This window comes from Podarcis erhardii, assembly GCF_964252035.2.
Source record: "Podarcis erhardii genome assembly, chromosome: 1".
Lineage (NCBI taxonomy): Eukaryota > Metazoa > Chordata > Lepidosauria > Squamata > Lacertidae > Podarcis > Podarcis erhardii.
Window position 1 is genome coordinate 11,421,192 of NC_138497.1, and position 20,108 is coordinate 11,441,299.

The following is a 20,108-nucleotide window of genomic DNA, read 5'->3' on the forward strand; positions in this document are numbered from 1 at the left end:
TCAGTACAGGGTTGGATGACTTAAACTTGATTGCAATATGGGGGCTATCATGAATACTTAAACAATATTGATTTATTACATTTTTTTTGAGACGAACGTAAAGCTTGTTCCTGCATTTTAATTTGACTACTGTTAATGACGTAGTAGCGTCTTCTATTTTTGTGGAAGAAGGCTTTCTCTGAGGTCTGACCCAGTCATTTATGGAATGTTCATTGTATATCTGTAGAAATTTTAAAAATAATTATAAGAATTTGTACAAATGGTTTTGTTGCTTTTAGAGCTTGCATTTTTTGTGTTTATCTCATTTTTATTTTGTTATATACAGTGCTTTGATAGCTTCAGGCTGTGCAGCAGTTTATAAATTAGTCAAGTTAATGATAATTATAAAGATCTATGAAGGTTGATTATAAAGGAAATTAAATGCAGGAATTTCCTTGTGACTTCACTGTTTATAACCCCGCTATCCATGGGCATATATGTTCCTGCAACTCACGATAACACTTCATACATCTGATTAAAGCTCTTGCCCTATTTAATTGTTAGTCTAAAGGTGCCACAGTGTTCTTTCTTATTTTCGCTGCAGCAGATTAATATGACTGTCCCTCTGGAATTGCATTTCAATGGGCATTTTATGTTGGAAAAAGGGATTATAGGCCTTGCTTGTTGGTCATTAAAGACGGGTTATTTGAAATGGTTTTGGCTGAGCTCTTTACTTAGTTTTGTTTTGAATTGGGGAACATCTTTTACATCTTTTTCTGTTGGTCTGCTGTGAAATTCATGGAGAGAAATCCTGTGTTAACCTTTTCCCGTGTGCTTTTAGACTTACAGAGTTTGAAGACACACCTGCAAGTCAGCTAACAATAGATGAGTTCATGACAATTGATTTGGAAGAAGAATGTGACCCTCCTTCATTTACAGCTGGTCAACGAAAGATAAAGATTCAGCAGGTGAGTGCTTTTGTACGCATAGTTCTTCCTTGCTTTTGTGGCTGGAAAGGCAGTGTCTATAGAATTCTGTCCTGCTTTATTCCTCCATCTGGAAGCCAAGAGCGATGAAAAAAGAACCACATGAAAGTGCACATAATACCAGCAAGATCATATAATAGTGAGGTCAGCTCCAACACGTCATCGAAACCTGATGTGCAAAAATAATTCTCAAAAACAATCAGGATCTACTTAGACCCATCCATGTGTCGTGAAAAAGAAAAAAATATTTAATATCTGTTTCATCATTCACCTAAACGTGTGAACCTTCCAAAGCACCAGCACAAAGAAGACCCTGCCCTAAGCCTTTTCAGATTTTACTTTCAGCGCAGAGCAAAGCATTGCCAACTGATACGTGTGAAATTTCATTGATTGGCGTCAGCTTGAGCTATTGTTGATTTTGTTGATTTATTTATTTATTATTCACACATTTTACAGTATACCTTCTGCATCTTTTTACATTTTTTCATCTTACAGCATTTCATTCAGACTTCCCAATCTAACCCTCTAGAGAAAACCTTCATTCTGCTGCATCTCCATTAGTTTCTCCGCCATTCTTTACTCCCATCTTTTCCTTAGTTTCTATTGCTGCTCCTCAGAAAATTGTTCCCACTTGCAAATGGATTCTAACGTCAACTCTTTTTAAGTATTCTCCAAGATATTCCCACTTGCCCCTTGTTTCCCTTTCATCCCAGTCCCTTATTTTGGCTGTCATACTTGCTAATCCTACAAACTCTATGAGGTTTTTGTACAGCCATTGATCTTTTGTTGGTATGGCGCTGTTGTTGATTTTAATGCTTGCTTCTTTTGGGTAGGGATGACAGGAGATAATGCGGGTGGGGTGGGTGTGATAAATGGTGTTTTCCACATTGTATTGTCATCCCCCCATTTCCAAATTTCAGAGGTGAGTGATGGTCCTTCTATAGACAAGGTGGTCCCATTTGCACATGAGAGAGGAGGTATTGACAGGCACAAAAGAACCCCAAGGCTTGCAAAAGTATAAAAAATCATTAGAAAAATAAAAGTAAGAGTAGAACTTCCCCGAACAGACCAGTGAGGATGGTGTACCCAGGGGACATGGAATGCTGACTGTTAGGGTGGGGGACAGAAAGCTGCATGTGGGGAGGAAATGGATTGAATATTGGTGAATACAAGATTGACTGGAGCAGTAATAATAATAATAATAATAATTTATTTATACCCCGCCCTCCCCAGCCAAGACCGGGCTCAGGGTGGCTAACAACCAATAATAAAAACAAGTTGATTAAAATACAATTTAAAAAAGATTAAAATACAACATTAAAACATTAGGGTGCATCCTCTTCACAGGAGGAGAAAGGAAAAAGAAAGAGGGGGAGGGAATCAAACTGATTCTAAGCCAAAGGCCAGGTGGAACAACTCTGTCTTACAGGCCCTGTGTAAAGAAATCAGATCCCGCAGGGCCCTGGTCTCATGAGACAGAGCGTTCCACCAGGCCGGGGCCAGTGTTGAAAAGGCCCTGGCTCTGGTTGAGGCTAATCTAACTTCCTTAGGGCCCGGGACCTCTAGGGTGTTGCTATATATGGACCTTAAGGTCCTCCGTGGGGCATACCAGGAGATGCGGTCCTGTAGGTACGAGGGTCCTAGGCCATGAAGGGCTTTAAAGGTCAAAACCAGCACCTTAAATCTGACCCTCAGGATCATTCTATACTGCGGCATTTTGTTGCAGGCCCAGCTTGTTATTTATTCTATATTGTCTTTTGCTCCTAGCAGAATACTGATCTATTGTTAAGTACAAACACTGTAGATTGAATCTATTCTGGGCAATGCCATGTTGGCTTGTGTAGCCTTCAATTCATTTGTAGCACAATTTGTCTTCTGTTTCCACTGGTACCCTCATATTACATGAGCCATACTTGTTGCTGATACAGAACTCGAAAGTTACCATCCTGCAAACAAATGCACTATCCCGACCGCTCATTTTTAAATGACATAGAGCAGCGGTTAATCCTCCAAGCAGGTGGTCCTCTGAGCTACTCACTCAGAAAGAGGTTTTACGTAACCTTCCAGTGGTGTCCAAACTTTTTTCAAAGAGGGCAAGATTTGATTAAGTGAAAGGCCGTGAGGGCTGACCAAAGGGCCAAGTTGTTGACTTTTTTACGGATTGAAGTTATTGAGGTTTTTTTAGGATTTTACCCCAGGAAATAAACTGCCACAAGGGCCGGATTAGGCCCTCGAAACAGACTTTGGACATGCCTGCCAATTGCAAGGTTGAGGCCCCTGAAGTGCATGGGGATGGCTTCATTTCAGATATTATTTAAACTCCCTCATTCACCTCAATTTATCTGGTGAGAATTTCATGCTTGCTGAAAGCAACCCTGCCTGCCCCTTACCCTCTGAACAAGTTCTCATCCTGGTGACTGATGCTGCCAGATGTACATTTCAGATGTCTGAAACTGGTGATGAGGACTTGGGCAAGCAAATCCAGGCTGAAAATTCAGATTCCTAGGAAACAGCCTCGGATGTTTTATTTCCTTGGATTTTTTTGGGTTTGGCCCAGAAACATGTCCAAAAAGGCAGACTCAGCTGAGCTACTCAGTACTTTTTTATTTTATCTGTATTAGCTGTGGGCTTTGGCAGGGAGAGGCTAATATTTGACAGGCCCAAGTGTGCCAAGAGAAAAATGAGTCAAGTCTGCTACTGGACACACACATGCCCCTTTCAACAACTGCCAAAGAGGCATTCATTACACAGTCTAACACACATTCTGGAAAGCTGCTGAATGACCTGGGTGGTGGTGATATGCTTTTCATATTGATAAAATTATTTTAAAAAGACCCTTTCCCAATGCACTGATAGCTCAATTTCTAACAGCTCTTCACTTCATTATGATATTACCTATTATTTATTAGAACCATCAATGTGTAGCGTATCTTTCTTTACATGTGGAAATGAGAAAAATCCACACCCTAAGGAATTAGAAGTCTTTTTTTAAAAAAAGAAAGAAAGAAAGAAAGAAAGAAAGAAAGAAAGAAAGAAGATGGAGTAGGCATTCTGCAAGGGAGGATTAGGCTATTTATGATTGCTTGTCATGATGGCTGTTACCTCCTGCACTGAAGCCAGTATGCTCTGATATCTCTGAGGATTACAAGTGGGAAAGTGCTATAGGGTCTACATCCTCCTCGTGGGCTTCCTGTAGGCATCTGGTTGGCCACTGTGAGAGCGCATTGCTGGACAGGATGGGCCACTGGGCTGACTGATCAGAGTGCTTAGGTTCTTATGCCTAGAGTGGGTGGAGCCATTTGAGAGCAAGCCTTGCCCAGTCTTGTGTTTGGGCAGCAGAGGAGCAGCAAAGTTTGAAGAATGAAGGTCACAGGCAAGGGGTTTAGTGGGAAGTGAGAGCCGAAAGATGGGTCAAGTTCTCAGAGATTTTTAATGGATGCACTGGACGTGGGAGGGATGGAGAAAGGAGGGAGGCGTGTGATCTGAGCAACAAGGAGTGGTGGACGGTTTTGGCTGTGGAGCTTTTTGGCAGAGGCGAGAGAGGGCTGAGCTGTAGCCAGGGAACGCTCAGAGAGAAGATAGTTGAAGAAGTGAATATGTGCCAGCCCTGCATCAGCGTTTTGAGTTCAGTGCCCGCCTTTGCTTGGGAAATTCTGCTGGGCACGAGCGTTCGCTCCGTTTGCAGAGCCGTCACAGTTGCTTTCAACATAATTCCTGGCAGGTTACCTGCTGTGCCCAAGTTCTCCCCATCAGCTCACCACCCAGTGCAGCGACAAATTTATTCTGACTTACCAGATTTAAAATCTTTCGCACGATACAGCTAAGCTTATTTTGTTGCCTGTACATTCCTTCTCTTCTGTATGCCACTCTCATTCTTCCACCCCAATTAACCAAGGCCACAGCTGGAAAGGTATTTGCTTGTTAATTGGATCCCCCCCCCACAAAAAAACCCCTTTTCAAGATCTGCTCCCACTGGAGATGCTCAGGGTTGGGGGAGGAATACAACGTTACATGGAATTCTGTGTTTCAACTGGTCCATTTTAAAATAAGCACTGCTATTAATTATGATTAAATTGCATTGGAATTGCTCCAAAACGTTGCTTGCCAAGACATGCAGAGTGTCACTAGAATCTGCTCCTGAGCTGATTGTCCTGAAATATCTATCACTAATTTTGCATATAAATTATTATCACTGTGGGGGAAAACACACACACACCTCCTCCTCCTCCTCCTCCTCCTCCTCCTCCTCCTCCTCCTCAGTGTTGTCTTTAAATCCTCTTTCTCCAAAAGGTTTTCTAGAGACATTTTCAAAAAGTTTTTATCCCCACCAGATCTTTGCTGAAACTTAACTTTGCCTTTTGAAACTACAACTATGTAGTTTCCAGAATGCGGCAGCTAGACTGTTGACAGGAAGCGGCCGTGAGACCACATAACACTCGTCTTGAAAGACCTACATTGGCTCCCAGTACGTTTGCGAGCACAATTCAAAGTGTTGGTGCTGACTTTTAAAGCCCTAAACGGCCTTGGTCCAGTATACAGTGGTACCTTGGGTTACATACGCTTCAGGTTACAGACTCCGCTAACCCAGAAATACTACCTCGGGTTAAGAACTTTGCTTCAGGATGAGAACAGAAATCGCGTGGTGGCGGCAGCAGGAGGCCGCATTAGCTAAAGTGGTGCTTCAGGTTAAGAACAGTTTCAGGTTAAGAACGGACCTCCAGAACGAATTAAGTACGTAACCAGAGGTACCACTGTACCTGAAGGAGCATCTCCACCCCCATTGTTCTGCCCAGACACTGAGGTCCAGTGCTGAGGGCCTTCTGGCGGTTCCCTCGCTGCAAGAAGCCAAGTTACAGGAAACCAGGCTGAGGGCCTTCTTGGTAGTGGAACCTGCCCTGTGGAACGTCCTCCTACCAGATGTCAAAGAGAAAAAAAACTGCCAGACTTTTAGAAGACATCTGAAGGCAGCCCTGTTTAGGGACGCTTTTAATGTTTGATGTATTACTGTATTTTAATATTGTGTTGGAAGCCGCCCAGAGTGGCTGGGGAAGCCCAGCCAGATGGGCGGGTTATAAATAAATTATTGTTGTTGTTGTTGTTGTTGTTGTTGTTGTTGTTGTTGTTGTTGTTGTTGTTGTTGTTGTTATTCTGAAGGTACTTACACATTTGGCTGCTGACTCATTCTGTCATGGAGGTAGTTGGGAATGATCCCAAAGGATCTATCCAAACTGGGTGGCAACATGATGCCAGAAGAGATATTTCCACCTATGTGTATAAAGCAATGGCCATAGCTCCATGGTAGAGCACAGGCACACAGAAGGTCTCTGTTTCAGTTGCCAGTGTTCCTTTTATGAAGATCAGACAGCAGGTGATGGGAAAGACCTCTTTGTGAGACCCCAAACAGCCAGCCTGAGCAAACAATGCTGGGCTAGGTGTTAAACTAGTCTGAACCCTATAAGACGGTTCCCTGTGGCTTAGAATAGGGGTTGCTAACCTTTTCGTCCCAGCGAACACCTGCCATGAGGGTGTGGCATAATACAAAATCACCGCCGGCATAACACGAAGTGAGAGAAAGTACAGTCGTTGCTTCACCCACCACTCTGGGACAACCTCTTGCTTACCATACGAAGACAGCTTTTGACTGCTGGTACAGAAAGATACAGAACACAGCTACTCAAATGATGAGCAGGCCAGAGCATCTTTCTTACAAGGAATGAATAAGGATGTTACAGATTTTAGTTGAGAAAACAGTGGATTTAAGTGGGGTGGGGTGTTAATAGAGGTTTATAAAATTACCAAATTGTGTGGGGTAATTAGACAGGGAGGGATTGTTCACTTTCAGAGTACTAGATGTTGTCACCCAATGAAATTGACTGCCTTAACACTGCTCAGTCCAGGCAAGAGAGGTTCTTGTTTACGAGGAGAGAAGTTTCCTATTCAATAGCAATCAGGCACCTTGTGCATGTTTGTGCGTACACTTGAGTCAGCAGTGGGAAAATCTGCATACTCAGATTGTAGAGACAAAATTGAGTATCCCATTAAATATAAAGCCCTATAAATGCCGTGCATTGAATGTGGTCTTTTGAGAAATAGCCAGTTTGTGATGGCTATAAATGTAGTTGGTGTCCCTCTCCCTGTGACATTTACGGCAGCCACAGACAGTAAAATGCAGGGCTAATCCATTGCAATTTCCCTGTTGGTACATGAGAGCCATTATGTCTTTACTGTGCAAAATGAGTACTCTCTGCACTCTCTTATTTTTGATGATGATGTTTATTTTAATTATCTGATGCTTAGGAAGCACCAGACAGACCTCTTTCCTGGGCAGTTGCAACCAATCTACAACTTGTCACAAGTTGCCTTGAACTAGGTCAGAGTATTTGTCCATCTAGCCTGATGTTGTAATGCTTTCACTGGCAGCAGCTCTCTAAGGTCTTAGACTGAGGACTTGCCCATCTCCTCCTACATCATCAGCTTCATTGAACGTGGTAGGAACTGAACCTGGGATCTTCTACATGCAACGTATGTGCCCCACCATTGAGCCAATGTGTGTAGGTGGCCATATGAAGTGGATATGGCAGATATGTCTAGGTCCCTTCCTTTCAGCATTTGGGTATAACTGAAGTACTCATTTGTTTAATCATGGGTCATTATTACAAATACAGTGGTACCTCGGGTTAAGAACCTAATTCGTTCTGGAGGTCCGTTCTTAACCTGAAACTGTTCTTAACCTGAGGTACCACTTTAGCTAATGGGGCCTCCTGCCACTGCTGGACGATTTCTGTTCTCATCCTGAAGCAAAGTTCTTAACCCGAGGTACTGTTTCTGGGTTAGCGGAGTTTGTAACCTGAAGCGTCTGTAACCCGAGGTACCACTGTAAAGTGAATGATGTACAGTGGATGCTTGGGTTGCAAATGTGATCCGTGTGGGATGCACATTCGCAACCTGCAGTGTCTGCAACCCGCAGCGGCGCGTCTGCGCATGCGTGGGTTGTGATTCAGCGCTTCTGCGCATGCGCGACTGCCAAAACCCGGAAGTAACCTGTTTCGGAACCTCTGGGTTTCGGCGGTCCGTAACCCGCAAAAAATGCAACCTGAAGCGTCTTTAACCGGAGGTATGACTGTATTAGACATTCTGCATGTAAGGCATGTTCTTTGCCGCTTAGAGATGGAGCCCCTTATAATTTTTAAGAGCTGATTCTTCTGTTTCTGTAGCTAAAGATTATGACTTGAACCTTTTGAAAATTACGTGCAAATCATTAACGAGACAGTGAAGTGGCCAGATTCAAATCCTCACTCAGCCATGAAAATGGGTGGATGACCTTGGGCAACTAACTTTCTCTGTCTCCTAAATTGCTTTCTAGATTGATTATGAGCCCATCTTACCCTGCTGTGAATTCAGAATGTCCACCTATCCTGTCATCAAATCTGTGTACTTAATTCTGGATTTCAGCTCCCTCTCTCCCCCTCCCCCCCCCCCGGGCAAAAGGGCTTATTTTGAGAAACCTAGCACCCCAGCATTTATGAATGTCAGGTATACCACCAAACTTTGTAATGCCCAGTGGGGTTTTGTTGCATTTGCTTTTGGTTGCAAGCTTCAGAGCGAATAAAGTAAACCAAAGAATCTAACAAATACCTTTTGTGAGTTTTTCTTTGATTATTGGATTGAGGCATGAATCTAGTGGAGAGTTTCAAGCAGTATTTTAAATCTAGTTTCCAGTCCTTTTCTTTTGTTGTGTCCTAGATCATAGGGCTCTCTTGTGTATTGTAAACCCTAGATGCAATCCATACCTGTTTAGCTCATGCACAACTGTTGATTTTGAACGTTCTCAGGCCTGCTGAAGAATATATCTTTTACAGGATATAGTTATTGGTGCTTGTAAATCTTCCTAACGTACAGTTTGGTTCTGTTGCTCATTTGTCTCCCTCTCTCCTTTCCCCAGCTTGAGAAGGAGCTGTCTAAAAAGCTTGAAGAGTTAGAAGGTAGGGGCTACATTTCATTCAATTGTCTTATTTCTGCCACATTGTGTTTGTGCACTGGTGACAATTATTTGTATGTACCGCAGGTGAAATATCAAGCTACCAAGATGAAATAGAGATTGAGTTAGAAAATAGCAGACCAAAAGCAAAAGGAGTTTATGCAAATTTCAGTAAAGACGGTAAGTCTGTTTAAAATCCCTTAATCAGGAGTATGTTAAATGTGAGAATGATTTTACCGTAGTTTTGAATTTGGGTATATAAGTGCATCAATTTGGAATATAGAGAAAAATGCAGTATTTCATTTGTAATCTAGGAATGATGCAGGAAGAGTTGGATTTTCTAACAGAGTCGGGGAATTTGTGATACCTCTTTCAGTGTTGTTAGCCCTAACTAGATGAATTGAGAGTTTTGCATTGACTTTTAAAAATTATTGGTAGAGAAATCAAATAGCTTCCAGGGAAGAGAGCAGGCATTGGTATTGGTGAATGTCTTCCCAGATGATATGTCTACTCAACTGCAGAACTTTTTAAGTACGTATGGGATATAAATAGCTTCATTTCCCTTCCCAACCTTTTCAAGCTCCCAGTCACCAGAAATGCATTAAACACGGACATACAGGAAAGTAGTAAAATATATGATGGTGCCCATCTGTGCTGGACTCATTGATTTAAAAATAAAACAAAATTGAAGACTGCGGAATAATGCATCTCTATCTTTACATTTCATTGTTCAGGTTATTTCATTGGTTACATTGGCATCTGTGTGAGGGAGCTTTTAATCAAGAGATTGTGGTCTTCCAATTCTTAAGGAGTGGGATTTCTGAAAGCTGGAAGCTGTGAAGGCAACCTCTCTTGTGCCAGTAGCCCAACTTTGAAGCACTGTGAGCAGGCTTGTCAGCCGCTAATTGGGGAAACTGATCCTCTGGTGGTCTCAGCAAAGTCTTTTGCTGGGCGGGTGCTCATAGCTGGAGCTGGACCTAGGAATGATGGAGGGGTGCTGGGCAGATGTTTCCTCTCGTTTTGATGGCTTCAACAAAATGTTAGCAATTGCCCCCTTTACAATGTTGCTTCGTTACTGAAACGCCACAGTTAAAACTGCAAAATATTGAATTAATTCACAATGTCATTGGTTTTGCTCGCAAAGCAGCCTCTGCACCAACCACCACATCTTTAGAGGGCATGTTTCCAGCTCTGTTCACACCTTCAATATGCATTCACTGAGCGGAGGGGAGTGTGGCTCTGATGTTTGTTTTTTGACAAGGACGAGTAATGAACTCACGCTAGAAAGAAATAGTGATTGTGAGAGATTCTTAGGAGTCTAAAGAAGCCTGCCAGCAGCATATAGCACACATCTGTTTTAACATTTTTGATGAAATTATTTGATCCTCTCCCTTTAAAGACTGCATGGAAGACAATGCCTCGAGTATATTTGGAGAAGAGGAGGGAGAAGACGAAGAACTGGAAGCAGCTGCGAATCATTTAAACAAGGACTTTTACAGTGAACTTCTGGATAAAGACAGGTCAAAGGAAAAAGAGTCTCCTCTGAGGCCACCTGCCCTGGAATCCCTGCTTGGCCCTCTCCCTACAGCCGCCAGTCTTGGAATAACAGAATCTATAAAAGAATGCATATTGACTAAGGATCGAGACCACAGTAAGTACGACCTGAGTTAGACATATGAATTGAGTTGTGAAGCACAAGAGGCTCTCGTTGTTCACTGGAATTTCACTTTTGTACCAAACTGGAGCTTGCTACTCTGTGATGGGGATTGGTGGAGGCTTCTGTCAGTGTTTGCTGCATCAGCCCAGTGGCCATAGGGGCTGAGAGCTTCAAAACAGAGTGAGAGAACTCTTAGGTGACACGTGGAGAAAAGCACATTTAGGTGATGCTGTGCCTTAATTAGCTTTGTAATAAGGTGATCATGCCATGGGCTATCTTTTCATTGTGCAGTTTTACTGCCAGTATTATGTTTTAACTTTTCTTGGAAGTATATTTGGAACTAATGGCTTGCATACCGACATATGTTGTCCGTATGATGAATATTATATGGACAACATATGCTAATACATAAACCATTCATTTTCCTTCCTTCCCTGTGAATTTTTAAGCCTCTAGACTGAAGAGATTTGCCTTGTATTTTCCTTAATATTTTTTGTGTTTCACCTTGACTTTCATATACGGTATATCGTTTCGTACTCTCAAGATTCGTGGCTATTGGTGTTGAATGCTCTTGGAATATTTGTAGGATCTCATATTGTCTTGGGATCAGTTTCTGTTCCTGTGATGTGTTCTACATGTCATTAAATTTACCCCGGTTTTAACCATCCTCTCCCAGGGATTGTCAACAAGTCATTATGCCAGTCTTCTTCAACCTTGAGCCCCTACATGTTGTTGGCCTACAACTTCCATCATTCCTAAGCACTGGCTAAGCTGGCTGAGGCTGATGAGGATTAGAGTCCAACAGCATCTGGGTCTGGGGATCCAAGGTTGACAAATTCTGCATTATACAGAGGCTCACCCAGCCTTGTATAGTGGCACCAAGATACTATTGGGTGATATTCAACTAAATAGTTGCACTGGTGCAACGATTAGCACTAGTGCAATGAGATTTCCCTCCTCTTCTTCCCCCATGTGTGCTCTGTGCTGCTCCAGAGGGTTGGGAGAAACCCCAGAACATATTTAATGTGGGAGGAGAGGGGAGAAACGTTCTGTTTCACAAGGATCAAACCTTGCTTCAAAATGTCTTCTATAGGCTTCCGGGAAGCATGTGGTTGGTCACTGTGGAAAACAGGATGCTGGACAATGTCTGTAATTTGACCAACTATATCGGTACAGTAGCAGCCTTCAGATACAGAAAGTACTTCTTGCTAAACGAAGAATGGGATGTGATTACAAAGCTGCTTCTCAGTTCAGTTTTCAGAGCCAATACAGTATCTGTTCTTTTTCTGTTCCTCTGATCATCCATTCCACCGCTGTGTCTTACTCACTTTGCATTATTGCAAGCTTCTGCCAGCTTTTTACACCTGCCTTTAATCCTCACCTCAGATTCACTTCATGACCTTCAGGAATCCACAACATTTAGATCTCAAGCAATGCCAAATAAATGGTAAATGGTAGTAGCAGTGTGCAGTCATTTTTGTCTCATGTAGTATGTTTTCTCTAAGGAACATGGTAAGAAGGCTCAGATCATTATTGTGCTTCCATCTGTTTACTGGAACATGTGCAGTTGTTTGCTTAAAAACTGCTTGCTTTCGTTTTGCTGTTTGCTTCGAGGTAAATCGTGCTTCTTTCCAGCAATGTCCCTGATCCCCACTACTCCCTTCTTCACTCTTATTGAGGCATGGATTCCATTTTATACTTCTTAGTACCACTTGTCAAAATTCTTTAATATGTGGCCTCTTAGGCATGTAGTTGCCCTAATGAAAGCCCCTGGAAATGTGCAAATTGCTTTTGCAGTCTGCTCTTAATGTATATTCCATGTACCGTATCATGCTGAAAAGGTCTCTTTAAGTGGGCGATGATAAATCTCGGTCAGAGCAAACCCTTCAAGTCGAACCTTCTGTGTACAGCTCATAAATCTGGCAGTCTTTATAGACTATTGTATCTGTGATTGAGCCTTCATTATGCTGTTAATGAGATGTGAAAATCTCACTGCAGCCGGCTTGATAAAGTTGGAGCCTCCCTTCAGCCCCCTCCCCCAGATGCTCCATATACAATTTCCAGTATCTGAATTCTTTGCTATGGATTGTCTCCAATTTATATAATTTTGACCCAAACACCGGCAGAAGAAAATAATTTTGTTGCTTAACAATCTGTTGACTGCACATAAAAATGTATGCTCTTTTGAATGGTGATAGGCTCAAGTGCCACACAGCAAGACCTGCTCTTTTGACTGAAGAAATCTTTCATCTGAGTTAGCAGCATACGCTAATGAAAACATACCCAGTGCTTTGGGGTTTCTAGGATTTGGTTGAGACTGATTGAAAGGGGGAAATTTTGCAACCCGTGCGAACCCAAAGGTGGCTTCAGATGTTCATTGAAACTGGAAGAGTAGAAGTTATGCTTCCAGTCTAATTAATTTAAAAAGCTTGTGGAGTCAGTAGTCAGTGGGTGACTTGTTCTTTATGAGATCTCACTGCGCTTAGAATGGGAAGTTTTTAACTTTTGGGTTCTTGACCTAGAACTGCTGTTTAATAGGCAGGTAACAGCTGCCTTTATCCATTTGCAACCTCCCCTAGAATAGGTGTGGTAGCTCAGTGGTAGAGCCCCTGTTGTGCATGCAAAAATCCCCAATCTCTCCCAGTAGGACTGAGAAGGACCTGGGGAGATGCTGCTGATCATTGTAGGTGATACTGAGCCTGGTTGACCAACAGTCTGATTCAATAGATGGTAACTTCCTTTGTTTTTACCATGAAGGCTTTGCCTCCGACTTTTGTTCCTTCTTAACTTCTGGATTAGGTTGCTGTCATGCACCGTCTGTGCAGGCATCTTTGAAGACTGCTCAGGAACTGCACCTGGCCAGAATGTCAGGATCCTGTTTAGGTCTGGCCTAAGAGGCTATAGTGCTCCTCTTCTTATTCAGGTATGTTGCTCATCCGTTGGGTTCTGAGCATAAGTCAAAGCAGTAGGACCTAGGAGACCAGGTTTCAGGTTCCCACTCTGCCTTGAAGCTCACTGGGTGACTTTGGACCAGTCATTACTCCTAAGTCTAACCTTCCTCACAGGGTTGTTGTGTTGTGAGGACTTGTGTTGTGGCCAGCATGGTGTAGTGGTTAAGAGCAGTGGACTCGTAATCTGGTGAACTGGGTTCGCATCTCTGCTCCTCCACATGTAGCTGCTGGGTGACCTTGGGCTAGTCACACTTCTCTGAAGTTTCTCAGCCCCACTCACCTCACAGAGTGTTTGTTGTGGGGGAGGAAGGGAAAGGAGAATGTTAGCCGCTTTGAGACTCCTTGGGGTAGTGATAAAGCGGGATATCAAATCCAAACTCTTCTTGAGCTCCTTGGAGTAATGGTGGGGTTTGTTTATTTAAAGCATTTTTATCTTGCTTTTCACCCCCAAAAATCCCAGTGCAACTTACAAATACCAGCAATAAGTCAATGATAGTAGTAGTAATAGTAGTAATGATGATGATGATGATGATGATGATGATGATGTAATCTGTTGGCAAGAGGGGCTAGGATCGTCTTGGTAATGCCACCCAGCCTTCAGAAATCACTTTAAGGCTCGCCCCCTGACTATTTCAGTGTCGTCTTCCAGGAAGCTAGTAAAAAAAGCTGTTTATGAGAACAGACTTCTTATGAGAACCTTTTCCCCTTTAAAAAATGCCTGAAGTAGGAAATGGAATTCAGAGTGGTTTTATGACTTGGTTATATATTTGGATTTATTTTTAAGTGTTGCTCTGATGGCATTTCATGTATATTGTACTGCGTCTTATGCTTTACAAACTATTATGAAAGTGTTTTTGGGACGTGGAGTAGAAATTTGAGTTAATAATTAATCATAATTATAAACATGATGCAATTATTTATCCTTGCCATCTTTTTTCAAACTGCTGGATTTGGGTTTCAGGACCTAGTAGGTTCGCATGCGATAAACATCGGCAGTGTACTTTTCTTAAGGACGCAGCTGTGTTTTTTGTTTTGGCAGGGATCTTCTACTGAACATCATGATTGATGATGTCACTCATTAACTTGGCTGGGCTTCATCCACTTTTGGCAGACTTGGGCATGTTTGAACGTGGTGCTGCTGTGTCAACAAAAGTTGTTTTATACCAAGCATTCTCTCCTTATAGGCCTTTATGTGGAACAAATTCACATACTGGCTACCGACCGACAACATGAGGCAACTTCATTGCTTCCTTCTGCTCTTCTTGTGGCAAAGTTTCAGGTGCAGAGCCTGCCATCTAGCATACAAAGAAACTTTGTCCTCTCCCGACTTCTTTTTGGATGTTGAGCTGTATGTGTGTGTATTGATGACCACCATCTTCTTTCTTCCTTCTGTATGCACCAGCCTCTGAGATTCATATTTCATTTTGATGGGATGCTCTATCATCATACAGGAGAGGTGCCTTCAGGGTCATGAACAAGGAGATGGAGGTAGAAAGAACTTGAACCCATAAGTGGTGAGGGAGCGAGGGGGAAAGACCACCGGCTCACTGGATGGATTGCATCCTTTGTCCGCCTCTGAGCTCATTGCAGTCAATTATTTGGATGAGTAGTCACTGGGAGCTAGTAAAAAGAATGGCTCCTTTGCCCATTTCTCTCTCTGTTTCATTTAACCTAGAAACTTCTTATTATAATAACCGGCAATCATATTGATCTTGCTTATTACAGAAGCATTATAGAAGATGACAACTTAGCAATCAAATGGAGCTTTCATTGGATTCAAGTGAAAATGAAACCCATTAGAGAACTGTTATTTAAGCAGTTATCATTGCGTTGACTGAAATGTCAAACTAGTAGCCTTCTAAGACTGTATCCAACGCAGAGAAGACTCATCACCACACTTTCAGTTGTGGATGAAGATTTATTAATCTGTGCTAAAGAGCCCTAGACCTTGCCCTTGGCGGGAGGTGATACAAGGTAACACAGAATTCTGCTGGGGTTAACTGCTTTGAAGACAGAATGACAAATGATCAATAAATATACAGAGTGATGAGGTACCTTGGGTATGTTTTACTGGGTTTACATTTTGCCCTAGATGTCCTCTCTTTATAACTTTGACCTCATTGGATCCACAAGGAAGAGGATGCAAAAGTCTGCTAGCGAGGCCTCCATCTTATTATTAGTTGTATTGATATCTTTGTGATTTTTTAAAAACAACACCGCCACCACCCTAAACCATAGAGGGAGAAGACAAATTATGGGCCACACGAGAGATCTAATGTAAAGTCTTGGAAAACCAGTCTTTTGTGCGTCAAATTTTGTCCCCTGATCCCACAAGCCTGCCATCTTCAACCATGTACTCTGTATTTGGCCCTTTGGATGTTGGCAATGAATATAAAGAAACAAATAATAAATAGCAGGTTATTTGCCTTATTTGTATTTGTCTCTCAAGCCCAACTGAGGGTCTTTTCCTGCCGGAGCACTTGTTTCATGCTTAAGTTTGTCCTATTAGAATGAAGGGGATGTAAATATGCTTAACCTTGGTTGCGCCTTGCCTTCGTGAATTTCACAGGCGATGAAAGATTTGGTCCTAGGGGGCTTTGTTGTGGGAACTCCTGTTGTGCAAAGGTGCTATGATGAGTCAAAATGGCAAGCAGGTGATACATGGCAGGTTACTTTTCCTGTTTAGTGTGTTGGCGTTTTGAGGAGTGAATTTTGTGGGGTTTTGCACTGTGAAGGTATTTTAAACAGATGTTTTATCACTTTAGCATGTTCTTCTACTCATGTTGCAATCCTTGTAGCTTTGTTGAATGTTTGTAGTTGGTGATTTTTATTTTTTAGTTACAATAATGTGCAATTTCAAAGGGGGAAACATCATCAGGGAAGGACTCCCCTCTGCCAGATCACTCCCCCATATTTTTTTACCCTGACCTGCTGAAACCTATGGGTTACCTGAATTGTTTCTTTTGCTAAAGTGAAAGCAACTTGGGATGACTGATTTGGGGGCTGGAAAATGTTAAAAGTCCATTTTCTTTGCATAAGCCTCTCCCACCAAACTTAAACCTCAGTGGTTTAATATTTGTAAAACTACAGGCTGTAAGAAGAATCACAAAATCATGTGTATTTCTGTCCTAAGACTTGTATAGTTTAAGAACAGTCTAAAACCTGATGAATTCAGCTAAAATTCAGATGAATTGCAAGTTAAAGCTGAAATTGCATATAGCAGAACACACAAAATTATTGATAGAGCGTGTCTAACAGTTTCCTGTGCTACAGAATAACTGCATATTGGCTCAATAATCATAACGCTTACCAGAATAAGAAGTGTGTTTGTGTGTGGATAAATTTACTGTCGGTAGTGAAAGCTGTAGGTAGTCCTTCAAACGGAAGAGGTCAAATTAATGACCTCAGAAAGTTATTTATTTGCTTCTACTGTAATGTATAATGTGCTTAAGTAATCAGTTGCCTGCCTTCTTAACCTGGCTGAGATGCAATGATGGCTAACTGATGTAAAGAAGGGAATAACCCCTGAAAAACAAACAAAGGATGTGAATACATAGAGATCCCATAAAGGCGCAGAAATAAGGAAAAGCCGTCTCTCGAGATGTGTTGGGTGGGTCTTATGGCGTGGTTCTGGCAGATATCCTTAAGGGCACAAAATTAGCTTTGAAAGAGAAAATATCAGTACCGTGATTGGTAAAATAAGAAGCATGTCCTAGTGCACTTTATTCTTTTGTATAAATGCTACAGGCCATTCTTATCACAGAAGGGAGAGAGGGTAAAAGGAGGCTGATATACAAGATCATTTATACGGGAACAATGTATAGTGTGTGATATGTATACTGTACCTTGAATTTATGATCGAAGGGGGAAAAGGCTGCCAATGCCTGGGAAGCACTGATGCACAAACTCACAAGCATCCCTGGAGAGCGTTCTTGCCTCTTCTGTCAGTAGGGGGTAATGGGGCGTCCATTTGAATACCCAGAGCCTTCCCCCACCCCATAGAAGAGGACGGGTGAGGACAAATGACCATTTATCAAGGGGTAGTTTACCACAAGGGACGTGGGTGGTGCTGTGGGTTAAACCACAGAGCCTAGGACTTGCCGATTGGAAGGTCGGCGGTTCGAATCCCCGCAACGGGGTGAGCTCCTGTTTCTCGGTCCCTGCTCCTGCCAACCTAGCAGTTCGAAAGCACATCAGAGTGCAAGTAGATAAATAGGTACCGCTCCGGCAGGAAGGTAAACGGCGTTTCCGTGCACTGCTCTGGTTTGCCAGAAGCGGCTTAGTCATGCTGACCACGTGACCCGGAAGCTATACGCCGGCTCCCTTGACCAATAAAGCGAGATGAGCGCCGCAACCCCAGAGTCGGTCACGACTGGACCTAATGGTCAGGGGTCCTTTACCTAGTTTACCACAATATGTGTATAAGTACTTTGTAAGCCGGTTGTCTGCGACATCCTGCCAAGTGGGGAGGAATTTTTTTTTTTAATCTCTGCTACTGCTATTTCCCTAGATCTCTAGTCAGGTGTACCCCTTGATAACTGGGTTGTCATATTTAGTCCTCTGGCTGAAAAAGGTCTCGCACCCCAAGGTTATTATACCACCAAAGGGTCTGGGATGACATAAGAGAGATTGGCTAAGGAATGGTTTGGTAAAATGTGGGAGGATTCCATTATATATTGATAATTAGTAGTCTCATTGAGTATACTAGTGAAGGTTTTTTCTTCTCCAAGGAATGATATTCTTGCACTTAATTTTTAAGTCACAGTGGAAGAGGCTCACGCTCTTTATGCCACAGCTAAGGTTTTATTGAGATTTTATGCAAAGTAGGGCGAAAAAGCCTTGCAATCTGTATTTTGCTTTGCTAAATGTTGTGCAGTAAATCTTTAGAGGGCAATTGGGTTTCCCCATGTAATTTCAAGCGTAAGACATTTGTTAGCTTTTATAGCAGCAATATTTTTAATTCCTCCCATGTTGCACCATTGCCTTAAACTCCATTAGTTGCTCTAGTTAACTATATAGACACCTGAAGGTAGTCCTGTTGACATCTGAAGGCAGCCCTGTTTCGGGAAGCTTGTAATGTTTGCTTTTATTTTATTTTTTGTATTTTTGTTCGTAGCTGCCTACCACCACCCCTGTATCTATGGGTGGAGAGGTATTGGTGGTTGACATACTGGTCCAAGTAAATAAGATATAATTAGGCAATTAATGAGGTCAGCTTATTCTTAAAGACAAAGATTGACAGCCTTACAGTGAGCCTCTCCATATCAATTTTAAAAAATGACATGAAGCTCCCCCAAGCATTATTATGGGCTTATCTAAATGAATCCAAATATGTTAGTCTCAACATATAAACTGCAGCCTAGTGCTTTAAGGCAGTGTTTCCCAACCTTGGGCCTCCAGCTGTTTTTGAACTACAATTCCCATCATCCCTGACCACTGGTCTTGCTAGCTAGGGATGATGGGAGTTGTAGTCCAAAAGCAGCTGGAGGCCCAAGGTTGGGAAACACTGCTTTAAGGTGAGTACATATTTTCCCCTGCTATCAGATTGTTCAGTTTTGTGCATACGGAAAGCAGGTACTACTCTCCAAAAGCACTGTAGGTATGGGGGGAAAGCAGCCTATCTTGAAAGCGTCCAGACACAAATCAAGATTGCTCCCCTCCCCCCAATACACATGCACAGTGACTGTTAAAATGCCTGGGAAGAGAAGAAATATAGGCAACAACTGCTTGAGGCATTGTGCCAAACCTGGAAGTACCCCAAAAACCTAACTAAAAGGGGGGGGGGGAATGAGGCAGGGTGGCCTTACGTGGGCCCCGCTGACCTGTATGTGGGTCTGCAATGAAACCCCTGCACAAATCGGTCACTATGTCAATCCCTGCTCCCTTCATTCCTCCTCCAGTTACCCTTCTATGGCACCATCTTGGGTTGCTGGAGCCAGAGAGCAAAATGAGATCTGGAACTGACATGCCCTAAACTCAAGAGTTCCCTGCTCAGGTTGACTGGAATTAGGTAGTCGATGTTATGCCTACAACCCAAAGTACCAGGAAAGTACCGAAAGGAAAGGGTCTTTCTAACACATGAAGAGTTGGATCAGACCAGTTGGTGGACCATCTAGCCCACCACCTTGTACTCACAGTGACCAATCAGATGCCCATGGGAAGACTGCAAGTACAACCTGAGCGCAACATCTCTCTCTCTGTCCGTGCGCAATTCCCAGAAACTGGTATTCAGGGCATACTGTCTCCAGCAGTAGAGGTAGAACATTGTCATTATGACTGGTAGCCTTCTCCTCCATGAATTAATCTAATTTGTCTGTGTCCAGGACCTCTCAGTGTGGGGTGGGGCCTGACCCCACTGCTCTATTCCATCAGTTTTTGTGCTGTTAATGCTGCAAGGCTTCATCAACACTTGATTTCACTGAGGGAGGTGCAGATGGAAGGAACTGTTAACATGTTTTTATCAGGTGCTTCTTGGGACAACACAAATTATGTAACCTGTTAGTTTGGGCAAGGTAAGCGAAATCTATAAATTCAACATGCCATCCCCATTACCTGTT

The 20,108-nt window shown here is 42.6% G+C and overlaps 1 protein-coding gene across 1 annotated transcript in view; it reads left to right on the forward strand.

Annotated features, from left to right (window-relative positions):
* Positions 1-20,108, forward strand: part of BRF1 (BRF1 general transcription factor IIIB subunit) — a gene marked incomplete at its 5' end in the record, with an annotated part of 190,627 nt that overhangs the window by 96,537 nt on the left and 73,982 nt on the right. The window contains 4 exons of the mRNA XM_081861258.1: positions 821-947; positions 8,908-8,947; positions 9,031-9,123; positions 10,343-10,594. Coding sequence (XP_081717384.1) covers positions 821-947; positions 8,908-8,947; positions 9,031-9,123; positions 10,343-10,594 — 512 coding nt within the window. The remainder of the gene's footprint in view (positions 1-820; positions 948-8,907; positions 8,948-9,030; positions 9,124-10,342; positions 10,595-20,108) is intronic.